At 44.4% G+C, this 17,038-nt stretch overlaps 1 protein-coding gene and 1 non-coding gene across 15 annotated transcripts in view; both read right to left on the bottom strand.

Moving 5' to 3' along the window:
- Positions 1–17,038, bottom strand: part of Limch1 (LIM and calponin homology domains 1) — a 359,165-nt gene that overhangs the window by 10,456 nt on the left and 331,671 nt on the right. For 8 of the 14 annotated variants that reach the window (XM_023702751.1, XM_023702752.1, XM_023702755.1 and 5 more), the window contains 8 exons: positions 16,415–16,495; positions 12,464–12,556; positions 11,399–11,503; positions 9,869–9,990; positions 8,253–8,374; positions 6,354–6,477; positions 3,870–3,956; positions 2,199–2,307 (listed from right to left, as the gene is read on the bottom strand). In XM_023702751.1, the coding sequence (XP_023558519.1) occupies positions 2,199–2,307; positions 3,870–3,956; positions 6,354–6,477; positions 8,253–8,374; positions 9,869–9,990; positions 11,399–11,503; positions 12,464–12,556; positions 16,415–16,495 (843 nt within the window). The remainder of the gene's footprint in view (positions 1–2,198; positions 2,308–3,869; positions 3,957–6,353; positions 6,478–8,252; positions 8,375–9,868; positions 9,991–11,398; positions 11,504–12,463; positions 12,557–16,414; positions 16,496–17,038) is intronic. The other 6 variants (XM_023702753.1, XM_023702758.1, XM_012517242.2 and 3 more) reach the window with 2 other exon arrangements.
- On the bottom strand, positions 12,219–12,320 carry LOC111813014. The gene has a single exon (XR_002818369.1). It is a non-coding gene; the product is annotated as a small nucleolar RNA U13 (small nucleolar RNA).

The raw sequence follows: 17,038 nt of genomic DNA, 5'->3' as shown, positions 1-17,038 counted from the left end.
TGGGGGCGGGGCTGGCATGGTATGTGGTGCCAGGAATCAACTGCAGTCCCTGTACGCTTGCCTAAGCAGTTGCTTTAGATTACTGAGCTATCTCACTGGCCCTCTCCTTTTAAAATTTATAATACACTTTCTCAATCAAGAAGGTAGAATCATTTTATTTTATTACTTATTTGTATTGTTCTGTTTTATGTATTTGGTTGTTACGGGTAGCTCGGACTCATAGGGGTCCTCCTGTTTTCATCCTCCTCAGCACTAGGATTACGGGTACGTGCTACCACACGTGGACTCTGGCTGGCTCGGCACACCTGGGGGCAGGGCCGGTGTGGTACATAGTGCTGGGAACGGAACCTCAGTCCTCGTGCTTGCCTAAGCTGGCCTAAGCAGGCACTTTAGTCTGCTGAGCTATCTCACCAGCCCTAGTGGAACCATTTTAAATAGATTAAATCCTTCTGGCACAATTTCAACTTATCAATAATTTTCAAAGGCTTTCCAACCTTGTTAGTAGGTTCTGCCAGCCAACAATTACTAGGAAAAGGGATCTCAGTTTATATTTCCACATTAAAGGCAATGACACCCAGCATGACAGATCCTTCAGGAGTGGAATTCCTTTTGGCCCAATGGCCAGAGCATAGAAGAAATAGTGGGACATACTCTGCTGTTCGTGCCAGAGAAGGTGGCACTTGAGTTTGGACCAGTTGCTGGCCTTGCACGGGACCAGGACTAGCCTCTAATTCGTGCTCTCTGATCACTGGGCGCAGAAGGGGGCTTCACCCAAACTATGCTACGAGCTGCACATACACTGTATTTTGTCTGTGGTGTCCTACTCTCATGCAGTTATTGGGTTTTTAGATTAATAATTTGGGGCCAACTTCACTCACTATCTCTTTTTTTTTTTTTTGAACTATCTCTTAATTTATAGGCAAAGTGTTAGTTATTTTAAACCCACACTAGTTTAATTTATAACCAAGGAAGTTACTACCAAGAAGTAGGGCAAGCAAAAAGAAAGAATATCAGCATTATGCAGAGAAAGAAATAACTGGTTTTTAGAGATGGAAGACTCGCTTATTTATGAATTTGAATGTGTCCATCAGTCAAAAAAAAAAAAAAAAAAAAAAAAAAGGACAGGGTATGCTAAGAGTTCAACTTTAAATTGTATAATAAATCAGCTATAACTGGTTAGCTTATTTATTTATTTATTTTCATATTTTAGGGAAGGGCCTACAGGGTGTTCAGCTCTTACTACTAGATTGGACTCATAGCGATCCTCCTGTTCACAGCCTCCCAAGAGCTGGGAGTAGAGGCGTGTGCACCACGCCCAGTCTCTATTGCTATCTCAGCATGCCCCGGGGGCAAGGCCGGCAAGGCAGCCCCAGGGATGGAACCGCGGGCCCCTGTGCCTGCTTGCAGGTGCTTTAATCCACTGAGCTATTTGGATGGCACCCTAGCTTACTTATTTATTAACAGGATATCATGTTTCAGTTTATTCATTCATTCATGCATTTACAAATATTTATTGATGCTTACTGGCTAGCTAGAGCAGAAACAGTGGTGAGCAAGACAGACATTGTTCCTGCCCTTATGGAGTTTATAATTGATTAGAGAAGCTGATAGTGAAATAACATAGTAACAACCTGATAACAAAGGCGCTGACTTAGTCCAGTTAGACGAGGCAGCTTCCAGAAAGAGGGAGAATCAAACAGATGAAGACGGCTTCACGCCCTCCTTCTGAGAACTACAATTTTATAACTTGATATACCTATTTACTGAGGTCAAAGAGGAAAACACTTTGGCTCAAAACCATAAGAGTTTAAGGAATAACAAATACGTTAAATTTGAAATTAATCCATGAAGCCGTAAGAGACTCAGAAAAAGTGTTTTCCTGTGTCCTATCCTGCTTACTGCTGGAGCGCAGGCACTTCAGTGGCTGAAGCTATTTGGTAAAGACAAATCGCACAGATATATCGCTCTTCTTTTACCTGCATGACCCCAAAAGATTCAGGATAGAAGGGCTTTGTCCTGAAAGATGGAGTCCACCCACGCGACTGTACTATGTGGGGAGAGGGCTCACAAGGAAGCCTTTGGGACGCCCAGGAGGCACTGCTTAGCACAGAATGAGGCGGAAGCTAACGAACAAGCAAATACTGAAAACAGAAGCCACTACGAAAGTCCAGTGAGAGAGAAGGGCGCCGATTCCCTACCCTAAAACACTGGATGTGGAAATAGAGATTGAGGGTCTCGATGATCATCGCAGCTCCTTTCCCCAGCGGAAGGCCACAGGAGGAGCACAGTTTCTTCCCACTAATAGACCTGGGGTGACAAACACACGTAAGAATACATATTTCAGTTTAGAGTCATTGGCCAAAAATGCAAATGTATACCATCATGTAAAAATGGAAACATGGATTTTTAAAATGCTTCTATTATGAATGAAATGAGAATTACTGAACTGACAATGGGTAGGAAATTAAGTATTAGTGCTACTAAATTCCAGATCATGAAAGTTAGATTGAATACAATAGGTCTCTATTGCTGTACTTATTTTAACATGTATGTATGTAAGCATTCTGTTCCAACACGTTTATGTGGCAGTGTATTCAGATATCTTGGAAGGACTCAATGTATCATCCTATGTTTTCATAAACCCTAAAAGATAATGAGGTTTAGTTTTACTAAGGTTCCAGTTATTGCTTTAACATTTTTCTACGGCACTTGTTTTTATTGATTATAAAAAAATTTGATTAACAATAGAGTCAACTGTGAAGAGCAACAAGGCAAAGGGCCTGAGATATAAGATCTAATCTGTGCGCCATTAACAGATTCAGTAATCTGCTGCGAAGAGCCCACTTTGGGTTTTCCTTCCACCTACACAACAAGAGAGATGGAGTAGGTTATTTCTGCCACTTCCTCCAAACACTGAGCATAAGAGACACTCGCCATCTCTCAGAACTGCAAGCCCCAGGAGGGCAGGGCTGTCTTGACCTCCTCTGGGTTATTCTGCAGCCCTCGGGGCAGTGCCCACCAACAGTCAGAGGCAAACGCAGCAGAGCAGTGCCAGGGAAGAGGGCACAGTCAACAAATCATGTGAACCTGGACAGCTGTCCTTGGGAGCCTTCCTCCAGCTTTTGGTGTTGACTGTGGTGATGACTGTGTCAGACTGTGGTGTTATCTGTGATCTGAAAAGTCTTTGGAATTACACACAAAAAATTAAAATCATGCAGCGTGATTTGAAAGGTGGTGCAGAGGGACAGAGGAAACAGAAAGAAATGCCATAGAAAAGAGCAAGATTTGTCCTAATCAAAACCTATTTCTTAGGACTTCCCTCTTATTGAGGAGAAAAATGAAATTTCTACATGAAGTAAAACCTGTGGCTACCCAGTAATTTGTCTCTCCAGTGAATGGAAAGTCAGATGGCTTTTAAGAATATCATGGGGCCCAATTAATGTCCAGAAGCAATCATGAGGAGAGCCAGAGTAGGTTAGAGAGATGGTGAGGTTTGGCTGGCCTGCCTCTGCCGGGTCTTCTGGAAGAGCCCTCAACCAGCCCTGCCTAGAAGGCTGAGCTGCCAGAGGGGAAGGCGCCGCCGGAGGAGCCCAGCAGCTGTCTGGTGGATTTTATTATTAGATTGCACGTTCCACACAATGTAATTAAAGTCTTATGGTCACAGCATGCCAACGTCACACGCTTGACTTTTTCTATTGCTAGCAGATGACTCTGCAGACAGGTGGGGGATGTCTTCCTTCCTGCCGCCTCTGTGTGTGCGGGAAGGGATGTGGGTGGCATGTCCCCCATCACTTGGCAAGCATCAGTTCAGCTGGAGTGATGCTTGCCCAGCGGGCCTGCACAAAGCAGCCCTGGGAAGGCTTGCTAACCTCTTGTACCTGTTTGGTGACTGGCCAGGAGGGGTAGGAGAGCAAGGGGACAAGGGCCCAGCCTGGAAGTTCTCCCGAGGGCTTTTCCTGCAACACGGTAAAGGAGCCAACAATTATGACAAGTCAACAGAGCCCCAAGATTCCAAAAGAAAACATACTGTATATTTTAAAAAAATAATTAAATAAAAATAACACTTCTTGAAACCAAATTAGAGACCACAGAGTCTTACAGTGTTAATTTTTTGAAAAGAAAAGAAAATAGTAATTCTGCCTAGTGAGGATCATACATGCATTGGCATTATAGAATCAGAACCAGGCTCTTATCCTGACACAGGTGAACAGAAAAACCAGAGCCATCTTTTAGTAGTCCTTTCAGTTTAATTTTTCTTTAGTTAAAATCGAGGGTTTTCTATTACAGTTGTTCACCAAACTAGTTTTCCATGAAGGGATGGATATAGAAATTGTGAACATGGCTGGAGGGAGAAATGAGCAAATCTCTAGGGGAATACCCAAGAATCGCCAAGGTGAGCCTCATCGAGGTGGCTTCCATTTTGGGGTCACGTGATGAAGGGTGATATTCAAAATATTTAGCAATGACTACACCAAGGGCTGGCAGTGAGGAAAATGAGCTGTCCTCAGCCAGAGACTCCCTAAGAGGTGGTGTAGACAACAGGGGTCCCATATGAGCTCTGCACATCACTTGGCTGTTGCTTCTGGGCTCTGCATTTTAAAAGTTAACTTCATTTGTAAAGAGAGTGATAGAACACAGAAAAGGGCAAGGAGAAGAAAAGTACCAACACAGAAGAGAACCAAGCTTGAGTGCAGTCATCCTCTGCTCTCAGCTAACTCCCTGAGCTTCTCGCCACTTCTAGGTGCCCCTTTAGGCTGAGAAGTTCTTCTCCAAAACATGAGGCTTCCAGCCAATACCCTCCAGTGTAAATATCATGCCTGGAAAACCAGCTAAGAGTCACTACAATTAGCAACAATAACAATGACATTTACGTGATGGATCTCCTGTTGACTGTGGTGTCTATTTAGAAATGAAACTGGATAGATGGAGTGTGTGTGTGTGTGTGTGTGTGTGTGTGTGTGTGTGTGTGTGTGGTCTGAACACTGTATCAAGAAAAAGGAAAACAGTGGGTCAAACCTGAACATGTTGCTCTCACAGCACAGTTATTGTCATCATCTATATAGCATGATACAGTACTTACTATTTTCCAGGCGTAGAACCTGATGAAATGGGTATTGTTATCATTCTCATTTCATAAATGAGAAAATTAAGGCAGAGAAAAATTAAGTAACTAGCTCAAGGTCCAAAGTAGGTGTTATGGTTTGCGACTACATGTCCCCACCAAGCCTCACGAGGTCATGGAGTTTTTGCTGGAGCTGGCTGAATCTAGTGTGCGACTGATTTGCCATGCAATGCCAGGGTTAAGGGTGCTGGGAATAAGGGTGGGTGAGGGCTGGATCAGTCCACTGATTGGGCTGGCACCACCCTAATCCAGGAAGCTGGATTTAAGGCACAGAAAGATGCCTGTCTCATTCTTTCTCCTTGCTTTTGCTGTTTTCCACCACCACGACCTGTTGCCCCTCTGCATGTGCCACCCTGCCTTAGAGCCAGTTAAATCTGGACTGAAACCTACAAACTGTGAGCTAATTAAACCTTTCCTCCCTATAACTTTGGGCACTGGGTGTTGTCACAGGAACAAGAAAAAAGTAAGACAGTAAGCAGACTTGTATCCAGATGGTCTGGCTCCACGCAGGATGACTGGTTAAAGTATAATGAATGTTACTTCTGCCAGCGTGGCTACCAGGGAGCTCTGGCTTAAATCAGGTTTTTCTGTAAAGAATTCATTTTGAATTCTTCTGCTACTTAACCAGTCAAGCACTTTAGCTGAGTAATTTAACTTCCCGAAGCTTCATTTTCTTCTGTGAACAACAACCTTAGAAGCTCCTCACTGGAAGGGATCAGTGGATTAGCATCAGAAAAGGAGAGAAATATTTGTAAACTCTTCAACATAGTGCCTACTATAAGGAAGCACACAAAAATGATAGCAAGTAGCATTTTTAATGTAAAAAATTGGGTTCTTACAAAATTCAAATGGAGCCTAGGGTAGCTACTTTAATGAGAATGTAATAATAGGAACACAACAATGTCTTCCTTGAAAGAATATTTGTTCATAGGCTCTGAGATAGTTTAACTCAAGTAAGTTACAAGTACAGGAGACTCGTGCATTTTTTCAAATACTTATATTTGTAGGTTAAGAGTATGATGCTGTTTTTCTTATAACTTGATATAGTCTGAGTGATTATTTATTGGCAGGAAGACTGTCTCAAACTGCCACAAATGTGTTACTGTGTCAAAGAATCAAACTGAGAAAAAAAAATACAAAAGTGCTGCTGATATTTTGCCATCACCCTTGTTCACTTCTCCAACTTTTAAAATCAATGCATTTAAATCCCGCACCCATGCTGTTTACTCACTTCCGCCTTTCACTTGGAGACTCGATCTGATGGTTGATGCTTCTATCCAGCTGCAGGGTTTTGGGCTTCACCTCTTCTACTGTGTGCGTCGCTGGGTTTGCTGCTTGCTGGCTCGGGGATGGATCTGAGCCAAGTAAAGAACACCAGCTTTGTATTGAGGAAGTCACCTTTATGCCTCGTACGCCCCCTGCTGAATTCTCAGAGTAACGTCAGGGAGGCTGTGGGCATGCAGGGGCTCAAGGGGCTAGTGTGTGCCCTGCATTGGGACTCAGTTCTGGGAGCAAAGGGACATGGAGCCAGGCTCCTTTGCCTCAGGGATTTCTGGTGCAATAGTGACAACACTCAATGTACCAACTTGTTCTGCGTTCTATTCATTAGAGAAAACATATTTGAGTGGACGCAGTATAACTTGGGGCATAATTTCTAAAACACAATAAACACCCATTGTTTTCTCTCACCCATGAGTTATACCAGCTGTGACGTGTTTTAAATTGATGGGACTCTACACAGAGACATAGGCTCTCTCCTTGGGACCATATGCAAGTGCATGCTTATGTGTGACCATCGATCCACACAAACCCATTAATAGAAAAGGTGCTCAAAGTACAAGGCCAAATTCATTAATTCCACCACTGAAACTTTTTCTGTTGTTCAGTCAAATTTGCCTTGCCCTAAAACATTTATTATGGTTTTTCATCCTCTTAGCTCAGCCCTCTTTAACCCTTCTAACATTAGTGTAAGTCAAGAAGTATCTGTCAGCAGCAAATACTGTCGAAGCTTTCTTAGTAGTAAAAAAGATGAAACATTAAACAAGTTAGGTAAAAAGACATGCCAGCATGAATTAAAATATCAAAGGGGGGGCTGGAGAGATGGCTCAGTGGTCTAAAGCACCTACTTAGAACAAGCTTGGCAAGGCATCAGGGACCGCGGTTCAATCCCCCAGCACCACATGCCAGCCAGCCCCGCCCCCTGGTGGGCTGAGCTGGCCACACACACATACACCTCTCTCTCTCTCTCTCTCTCTCTCTCTCTCTCTCTAATAAATAAAAATAAAAAAAAATATCAAAGGGGGTCCAAATGCAGATGTCCACAGGCATTCATGGATTTGACACTGCAGCTGTCAGTGGCATGCAGAATAGGAGCTTTTTTAAAAAATATTTTTTTTACACTGGGGAGATTATTATTTGGGTTTTATTTATTTTATTTTTATTAAAAATAATTTTATTGGTGTACTTTTGACATACAAAATGATCACACTCATCATAAGAAACCTGTACCTGCATATGATGTATCTTGGTTCTTTATTCCCCTTCTTTCCTCGCCTCCCTTCAATACTGTCTCCCCTCCTTATTTACAAAAGCTTTGTTGCCATTTTTCTGGTCTAAATGCTCTCTTTTTTCTTTTAGGAAAACCTCTGATTTTATCATGGGGCACCTGAGTACAGGGGCACAGGTGAGAGCAAGTGTGGCACGAGCTGTTAGTAACCTCTCAGCCTCCTCTCGTGTTGCCACCTGGTCACGTGGACTCTAGAGCTCCATAAACATTTTGTGGGGCGATTACCCCAGTGGTGAGATCAGGATAGGTTAGGAAATCCCAAAATGCACTGCTTATCAAAATTGAACGTTTTTTTCAGTAAGTATATGTAACACATATACATGCCCATAGCCCCCCCCACCCACACACTCTGCTCAAGTCCCGCTGGACCCTCAATCGCAAATGATATCATGTCATCCCCAGACCATGATGCTAGTTCTTCCATTCATTATATATTTAGCACAAGGTAGAGGTCCAGGGCCCTTAAGGAGAAGCTCACAGCTAGCTGAGGTCAGATCTAGCTGGACAGTGCGGAGGTCGTACAATAATAACTGAAGTCCTGGGACTTGTCTTCTTCTTCCTTACCCTGAGCTGGCAGTGGGTTTGTCCCACAAGGCAGGGTCCCAACCTCTGTATCCAGGTGATGGTCTTGATGGGTTCCTTTTGATGTGGAATTCTCAGAGGGAGCCCGTGGCCCTTGGGATAGGCTGTTAAAATAATCATATTTCAGAACCGTGATAAAAGCAGCTGGATTGATTTTATTGGTAGGGATCACCTAGGGTATGGAAGCACCAGTTAAAATCTAAAAGAAAAGATGAGATCATTTACTTATTCTTTTCATTTTAAAATAGACTTAAAATATTATAGTATATAGTTGTCATTTGGGATGCTGTCCCTGTCCACAAAGCTATTCATGCCTAACATTACAAGGCATGTGCGGGCTCAGTGGAATCTCCATTTTTATAAGACAGGAACTACTGTGGGACTCCTCTGCACCCCATGGGACCTCCGCAGCCTGTGGCACTCCACTGGGCTTTCAGTAGCTTCTATGTACAGGAAAGGAGAGATGAAGGCGACACAGAGCAAGTTGCTGGTGACAGAGGACATTTGGGAGAACTAACAAAAATTCTTACAAAATACCTACATGAAGAACTAGGAAAATGCATGTAAAATAGTTTTTCACATCATTCAAATCTTTCTGATCAGTAGGTTTGATTTCATAATACTAGAAAACCTCTGTTAATAGTGTTAACTGAAAAATAGATCTGTTTATTATCCAAAGACGATGCTGTCTCCGGACATACGCCCTGAGCTCCTGAAACTTGTACTTCACATAGCTTTCTAGCTAACAAGCTCCAGAGGATTCAGAGCCAAACCTCCCCAGCAAAGCCAAACTCCCAGCCAGTCCTAGAACCGACCCTTGGAAAGCTTTTCCTGCCATTGAGACCCCTGGGGTGCTGTACAGGCCTGCGGATGCACACGCCCCTCCGAGGGCCCATCTTCTATCTCAGATCCCCAGAGGCAAACACCTGTCTCACAAGGAACCTGGAGGAATGCCACCGGGGCATTCTGTAGGTCCCTTCTGGGCCAGCATGGCCGGCATCAATAAGCCCATCACAGCCAGGGCCACACTGGAGTCTGAGCAGTCCTGAGGGCCTCAGAAGTTTCTGGCTCCATTTTCGAGTTTCTCCTTCATGGCATATACTGGAGCTGTGGTGAGGGTGGCACCACAGACAACCAGCCACTTGGCTACCCTTGGTATTGTCATCCTGAGTGAGCGTGGCTTCTCACAGCCTGGGGGCCAGCAACAGCCAGGTTCGCGGCCGCAGTGGACCACAGGGATGAGACTCCAGGCTCTCCTTTCAGCACTGTCCCTGCAAAGATCGTCACCATTTCAGTGAATTGATGACAATTTTTTGAATTGACAACAGACTTCTTTGATGGTCTATTCACTTCTTCTTAGTTAAAAAATGTTTTTGTCTATTTAAAAATCGGGCTATTTATATTCAAGAGCATGAGGACGCTGACTTCAGAGCTATTACAATACGCTCAAGCGATATGTAATGCATTACTGGAACGATCTCTTCAAGGCTGAATGTGATTTGCATTAGCAGCGCGGGGGGAGGGGCGAGGGAGGGGCGGCGGGGGTGGGGGGCAGAGCTCGGCTCTTCGGATCTCGGGGCCAGCCGGCCGGCCCATACCTGCCCTTCTCCTCCAGCAGATCACTTTCCTTATGCAGCGTGTCATTATCATTCCCCTGGAACGGTTTCTTCTGTTTTCTCTCTCTGTCTTCATCATGACAGTTTTCCAAGTCTGTCTTATTCTAAGGGGAGAACAAGGGTAATCATATTCACATATATATTTTCTCTAGTGCTGAGGACTGGACCCAGGGATTTCACACAGAACTACAACTCCAGCCCTTATTTTATTTTGAAACAGGGTCTTGCTAAATCACTACATTGCCCAACTGGGCTTGAACTTGCAATCTTCCTACCTAAGCCTTCCAGAGGCTTATTTTATAGGCATATGCCACCACCTCCTGACTTAAATATAATTTTTAAATCTATCGGACAGTATTATGTCTGGTCATTAAATATCTGAAGCATTTTTCTTTTCTTGGTTTTTTTTTTTTATGTATTTGGTACAGGGTCTCACAATGCAGCTCAACTCATTGTGATCCTCCTGTTTTCAGCCTCCCAAGCAATAGAATTACAGGCATGCGCCACCATGCCTGGACTCGGTTGCCAGCTCAGCATGCCCAAGGATGGGGCCAGCACGCCATGAAGTGTTGGGGATCAAGCCACAGTCCCTGCACTTGCCTAAGTGGTGCTTAGTCTGCTGAGCTATCTCATGAGCCCTTGAAGAATTTTTCAATCACACTGCCTACAATGTAAACAGCAGTCACACAAATTAATGGAACCTAATTGATTTCTAATTATTTGGAATAAATATATAATTTAGGCCCTCTTTATCTCTGAAGTGATGCCATAAAAAGAAGTGGTTAGAAAATCCTCTCGTCAAAATAAAGCCAACTGCCAGGGAGATAGCTCAGCAGCATAAGCACCTGCCTGACAAGTACAAGGTCCTAAGTTCCATCCCCAGTACCCAAAAAAGTAAATTAAAAGAAAATAAAACCAACTCACAGGGCTGCTTATTTCAAGGGCAAATGCTTGCCTGGTGTCCATGGGTTATTTTATTGTGTAGACAGAATGTAGACTACACAGGGCTTGGCATGACTTCCCCTCAGTACCTCTGTGACCTTACATGGGGAATGCAGAGGGACAGCAGCCTTCCAGGCCTCTCCAGCCCTCCAGCACACTGCCAATTTCTTGAGGAATGTTGGGGGATAGAGGTAACCTTCCTGGAACTGATGGAGGATATAATGCACGTGTGTTTGCTGCTACCCAACCGTGCAAGGGAAGGCCTGGCCTGCAGGGGGAAAGAATATCTTTTGAAGGAAGGAGCCAGCCAGGAGCCAGGCTGGGAGCAGGACAGTGCAGCTCTGCCAACCACAACCCACCGCGCTGTCTGCTGTAATGACTTTGCTCTTCCTCACGGACCAGTGATGACACCGCACAATGCCATGCAGCACATGACATGGTTCTGGAGGCAATGGCCAGACCAAAAATGGTGTCTGACTATCGTGTTTGGAGGGGAAACTTGGCACTGTGCTTGTATATGCCTAGTTAGGTTTATTTCATTCACAGATTGCTTTTTATTGATGGTCTCACCGCTGTCCCACTGCCTTCCGTGACAGAGGAGGATGTAGACAGTTGGTCTGCAGAACTCGAAGAAATAGTAAATGGAACCACAGTGTCTTCAATTATTTTACGCTCCTAGGGGAAGGGCAGGAATCAATAAAGGTGTCAATTATACTTATCAAGAGGAAAATTACCTTAAGGAATGTAAGGTTAAAAAGTCAGAGTATGTGTGAAGAAGCAAGCATTTAAAAATAGCTATTTTTTTAAAAAGCATGCAAATCATCCAATATTTTCTATGGACACTGATTTAGAAATAAGCATTTGGTACAGAAAACTAAAGTCTCAATTCACTTGTCTGACTCAAAGGGCTTAGCTAAGAAACGTTATTAGTGATCTGACTGCATACGAAGATTATTGCTGTAGACAAAATTCACAATACTAATCATAAACAATTTTTAGATAACACATAATATGTCCCCACCTCAAATTCTGTAATGTGGTTGTTTTGGTTCATTAATTAAAAAATAATGTGAAATAAAATTTTTCTCTCCGCATCTTGTTAGTACTCTATAGTGAAGGCAGTATAGTAAGGGTACACTCATTTAGCCAAATACCCAAATTATCCTATAAAGTTAATTCATTGTTGCCAAACATGGCCACTATGAACAAGCCTAAAATTACATAATTGAACTGATCTCTTCCTGTCACCTCTATAGGATGGGCCAAGGATCAGACTGTATCCTGAGGAAAGGTGTCATCATATTGTCTCCTTGACTACAGTGCACTCTTGACAGCCGCATTTAGGGGCCATCGTGGTCTTTTACAGCAGAGATGATGTAGCTCTTTTTCATGTCAGACAGGTAATGTGCCCACGTTGTAACAAGGTTTGAGGGAGGCACATCTCACGCATAAGGCACGAGCACCCAATCATCATGCTCATGAACCGAAGGGTCGATGTAGTTCTTTTAAAGAAGCTGTTGGGGCTGTGCCGTGGACAGAGACAGCGGAAGCCACACACACGCACAGGACACACGTGCAAAAGGCAGGGACAGCCTCTGAGGAGCGTGACCAGGTCCAGGTCTCCCGAGCTCCTACCTCCTCATAGTATCTGCGCTCCTCTTCCTCCACCTCCCTTTGGGCCTTCTCCCATTCTTCTTTTAGCTTGTCCTGCTCCTTCTGGTAGCGCTCCTGTCACAGAGTGACCACAGATTGTTTGACAGTGATCCTTGCACGCAGCCCTGGGACTCCTGCTCTGAGCCTCCATGTCCAACATGTGGCACCATTTCTTCCTGTAGTAACATTCTAAATCTAATCAACCTGTTCCTACAAAGGCAGTGTCATTGTGCAGCGCTCAACACTTCAGGAATGGAAAATCCAATGGAGAGTAGTGTTCTCTGCTGCTGTATTTTGTAGAGTTATTCTCTAGATTAAGAAATAGAAATCTGCTTGTGGAAAGAGAAAAGCTGAAAAAAATTCAGAAACGATGCTCCTTATTTGAATTCTGCTCCACACAGGCTAACAACTGGGCCCTTCAGAGAGCCCTTGCTGGTCTGGGAGTGTGGCGCAAGGATAGCGTTCTTGCCTAGGTCATGGGTTCAATGCCCAGACCCCTGACACCCCACCCCTGAAGAGAAAAGAAATACAATGTTGCCAAAGAGGGTTTAATAAAGATTTTAAACCTTGTAGATTTGTAAGACAGATAATACAGTAAGATCCAAAGTGGATGAGATGACAACTAACTGTAGCTAAATTACGCTTTGCTTTGCACCACTGCAACAAAATAAAACCTTCCTGGCTTGCAGGAACTTTTGACTTACAGCAGCTTTTTAAAAATCAGGGTGTATCAGTAATACAAAATAACGAAATTCATTTTGGTACACTGGTACATACATTTAAAAAATTATTTTCAGCCCCATCACTCCCTTTCTTCTCTCTTCCATCACTCCCCTTCCTCATCTCTAAGAGCAACTGTTTAACACCCTTTAGAATGCTTCTATATCAGAATTCCATGCTTATGTTCAGAAAGCACCGCAGCTGGGGAGAGAGCTCAGTGGCATAAGTGCCTGCCTGGCAAGCGCAAGGTCCCAAGTTCACTCCCTGGTACTGAAGAAAGAAAGAAAGAAAGAAAGAAAGAAAGAAAGAAAGAAAGAAAGAAAGAAAGAAAGAAAGAGAAAGAAAGAAAGAAATTTTTAGAATTTGCTCTATGGGAATGAAGAACTGGGATGAGGAAGAGGAAAATTGAAAGGAGGGAAAAAGATATATTTAGGGGTATATGCACAATAGTTTGGAATTATACTGCTGATTTCTGCTGGCCTTTTGAAAGGAGCAGTTAATGCTAACAATTTTTTTTTCTTTTTATTCTTATCATTTTTTTCTTTGGAATTTCTTACAATGTTTTTGCTATATTATTATTTTTTCTTTAAACTAATCTTGCATGTTTATATCTGATGACCTGAACAATTAATTAGAAGATGGCATTATGTAATACAGCAACCATTGTTGAACTCCTATTACTTTGTTTAGTGAAATTTTGCTTCTTTTCTAATGCTGTTTTTTCTATCACTATTTTGTATTCTTTAAAAAATAAAATAAAAAGGGCTGGCCAAAGAGCTCAGCGGATTAAAGCCCCTGCTTAGGCACATGCAAGGGCCAGGAGTTCGATGCCCCCCGGGTCTGCGCTGAGGTGGAGATTGAGACTGGGCGTGGTGGTGCGTGCCTGTAACCCCAGCGCTTGGGAGGCTGTGAACAGAAGGATCACTACGAGTCCGATTTACTCAGTGAGACCCTGTAGACCCTGTACACCCTGTCCTAAACACAAAAAATAAAATAAAATAAGACAAAATAAAAAGCACAGCAGTAGCCTCTACTTTTGGGAGGAAAATAAAATACTCCGAAGAGAGATGGTCCCCAGCAAACGTGACTGTACTCCTGGAAGCTGACTAGATGGAGTGAGTGAATGGAGATTAAAATGAATCACTGAAATGAGTCCTATATCCGGGAGTCTTGGCAATGGCTTCCTGACATGACAGAGACAAAGGAATCGCCGAGGCGTGCTGCACCCCACTATTTGGGCTGATCATCACAGATCCCCTCTTGGAGGCTAAAACAGGTCTGCAGCTATCTGTAGAGGAAGGAGCAAGACGTCCCCCTGGGACACCTGTTACGTCATTATCTTGGGAGCGAGAGGACTTTACGAGTGTCTGCAGACTGGCGTTCTCATCAATATTCTACCACAAGCACTGCTGGTCAGCTCATGGCAGAGGCTCTTTGATACCAGGTAAAAACTCATAGTCACAACCGAATATTGTAAAGTGTCGGAGATGGACTTCAGGGCCGTTTTAGATTAGGAAATAGATGCCCCTAACTACAGATAATCTAAAAAGCAGGTAAGGCCTTTTGGGATTCTCGGTGCCAGGAACTCCCACTACTTGTCGGGGGTCTCCCTCACCAGGGCGGTGACCTGAGGGTGCAGGGACTGAGAGACGCAGCTGGTCGGGTGCACACAATCAATTGTACACACCCGCATGCACATGCACATGTCTCTTTCCAGGACCCGCGATTTTACACCAGGTAACTCTCAGTGGGACAGGAGCAATCCGTGCCTGGTGCCTCCTCTGTAAGCAGGGCCCTCTTCGGAGCACCTCAGTGGGCTGTGCACCCTGTTACTCCATGGAATTTGTGACTTCTGACTACTGACCATTTAGCTGAAGAAGAGCTTGGTATTCCAAACAGCAGACGGTCGGGACTGGTCTGAAAGTCCTGATGGCTCTGGGCTGGATGGGTCAGGTTCTCACTAACATTTTGCTGTTGAGTTTTCAAAAGTACCGAACTTGACCGACAAAGCTAAAGCCATGCTACAATTGATTAAATAAAACCATCCCTGACCCTAAGAAGCAAGGAGGCGTGACTGCTGCGTCACAACAAACAACAGAGCTGACAGCAGGTAGTTCCACACGCGCCTACATAGCGGCAGTGCGACTGAAATCCAGGTGGTCCTGCAGATGGAACCTCCTGAGGAGCTACCACTTCCTTCCCCCTCGGTCACCTCGATCATCCCTCCTCACTGATATCCCTGCCCTTCATGTTGCCCGGGACCTGCCAGAGGAATGCCATGGATGGACGCAGGATGACTGAGTCAGAGGGGGATGTAAGGGGAGATTAGAGGAACAGAAACAGAAACCCGGGACCAGACCCAGATGACTAACACTGTGAGATCATCCCACGCTCATCTGTGGCTGATGACTATATCCGTGGCTGGCGACTGGAAAGCCTCGCACGCTGATCTGCGCACCATGTACTGCAGGAAACAACTCCTACTGTATCCTGGGGGAAGTGTTATTCACATTAACTCAGTGCTGACACGGCCCCTTCCCAGAAATGAAGTCTCAGCCCCTGACTGGCCCAGCCCACGCCAATCAACAGAACAGCTTCACCCCTGTAAGTATGGGCACATCATCTACTCGCCGGGCATCTAAGCAGGATGCCCCTTATTTTGCCGCCCCACGCTGCTGCTAAGATAGCTCTCCTGCTCTCTCTACCTTTGCCATAGTATAAATGAACTTCTGCTTTGCACCGTGTCAGTCTTGACTCCCTTATGCTCCAGGAAGAGCCCCACTTCTTCATTCTTCACCAGTGAAGGCAAGATCCCAAAGAGAGATGGAGACTCATTACGGGGAACCCAGCCCCCTCTGAGACCCCTGCGGTAAACTGAGGCCAAATTTGGTTCCACCTCTATGCTAGTAAGCAGCTTTTGGCTAATTCATTCTCACTGCCACTTGGGCTAGAAATTGGTAAGTAGAGAGGTAATAAGTTCGTAAACTGATTCTTAATCAATGCTGGGAGGTTCTTAAAGTGTTAATGTGAACAGTTTTTCCTCTTGTTCATCACTGTACTTTCTGGGAGGAAGAATCAGATATGGAATACTCTTGCCTAGACACAAAATGAACTGACAAATCTCATTTCCTGTGCTAAAAATCTATTTAATGCAACAGAAATAAGGTGAGTAGCATCTGAAAGAAGGGGGAAGAGCAGCAGAACCAGTCCTACCTGAAGCAGACGCTCCTGCTCCTGCTGCCATTTTTCCTGTCGCCGCCGCTCCTCTTCCGGGTCCCAGGCCCAGAACTTAAACTGCTCAGAAAAAAATAAAACAATGATCAGAATTGAGCAGCATCCCCAAGGACAGGGCAGGAGAAACAAGCAGTTAGCCTCCAGCTTGACATCAGACGGACACACAAAAGCCTTCTCATGTGTCACTGCCCTTATTGGTGAGATGAGCCTCCTCTCTTCCCAGCACTGGGGACTGAACCAAGGGCCTCTGCACTTTCCCCTCAGGCCTTCTTTTACATTTTATTTTGAGACAAGATCTTGCTAAATTCCTAAGTTGCCCTGGCTGGGCTTGAACTTTTGACCCTCCTGCATCAGTCTCCCAGAGTTCTGGGAATACAGGTGTGTGCCACTGTGCCCGGCATCAGAACGTTTAAATAACGTTACTCCTTCTGTAGTTTACTCCCAAGGTGCTGGTATGATGCTGTGAGCTTTTTGGAAGCTAACGAAATGTGAAGTAATTAGCCACAGAAATGGAAGACTTTGCTTCATTTGCTTTGAATTTTTTTTTTTATTTTTATTTGAGAGAGAGAGAGAGAGAGAGAGAGAGAGAGAGAGAGAGAGAGG

This window comes from Octodon degus, unplaced genomic scaffold, assembly GCF_000260255.1.
Source record: "Octodon degus isolate 3935 unplaced genomic scaffold, OctDeg1.0 scaffold00158, whole genome shotgun sequence".
In the NCBI taxonomy this organism is placed as follows: Eukaryota; Metazoa; Chordata; class Mammalia; order Rodentia; family Octodontidae; genus Octodon; species Octodon degus.
The sequence above is the reverse complement of the archived record's forward strand: the minus strand, read 5'-3'. Positions and strand labels throughout refer to the sequence as shown.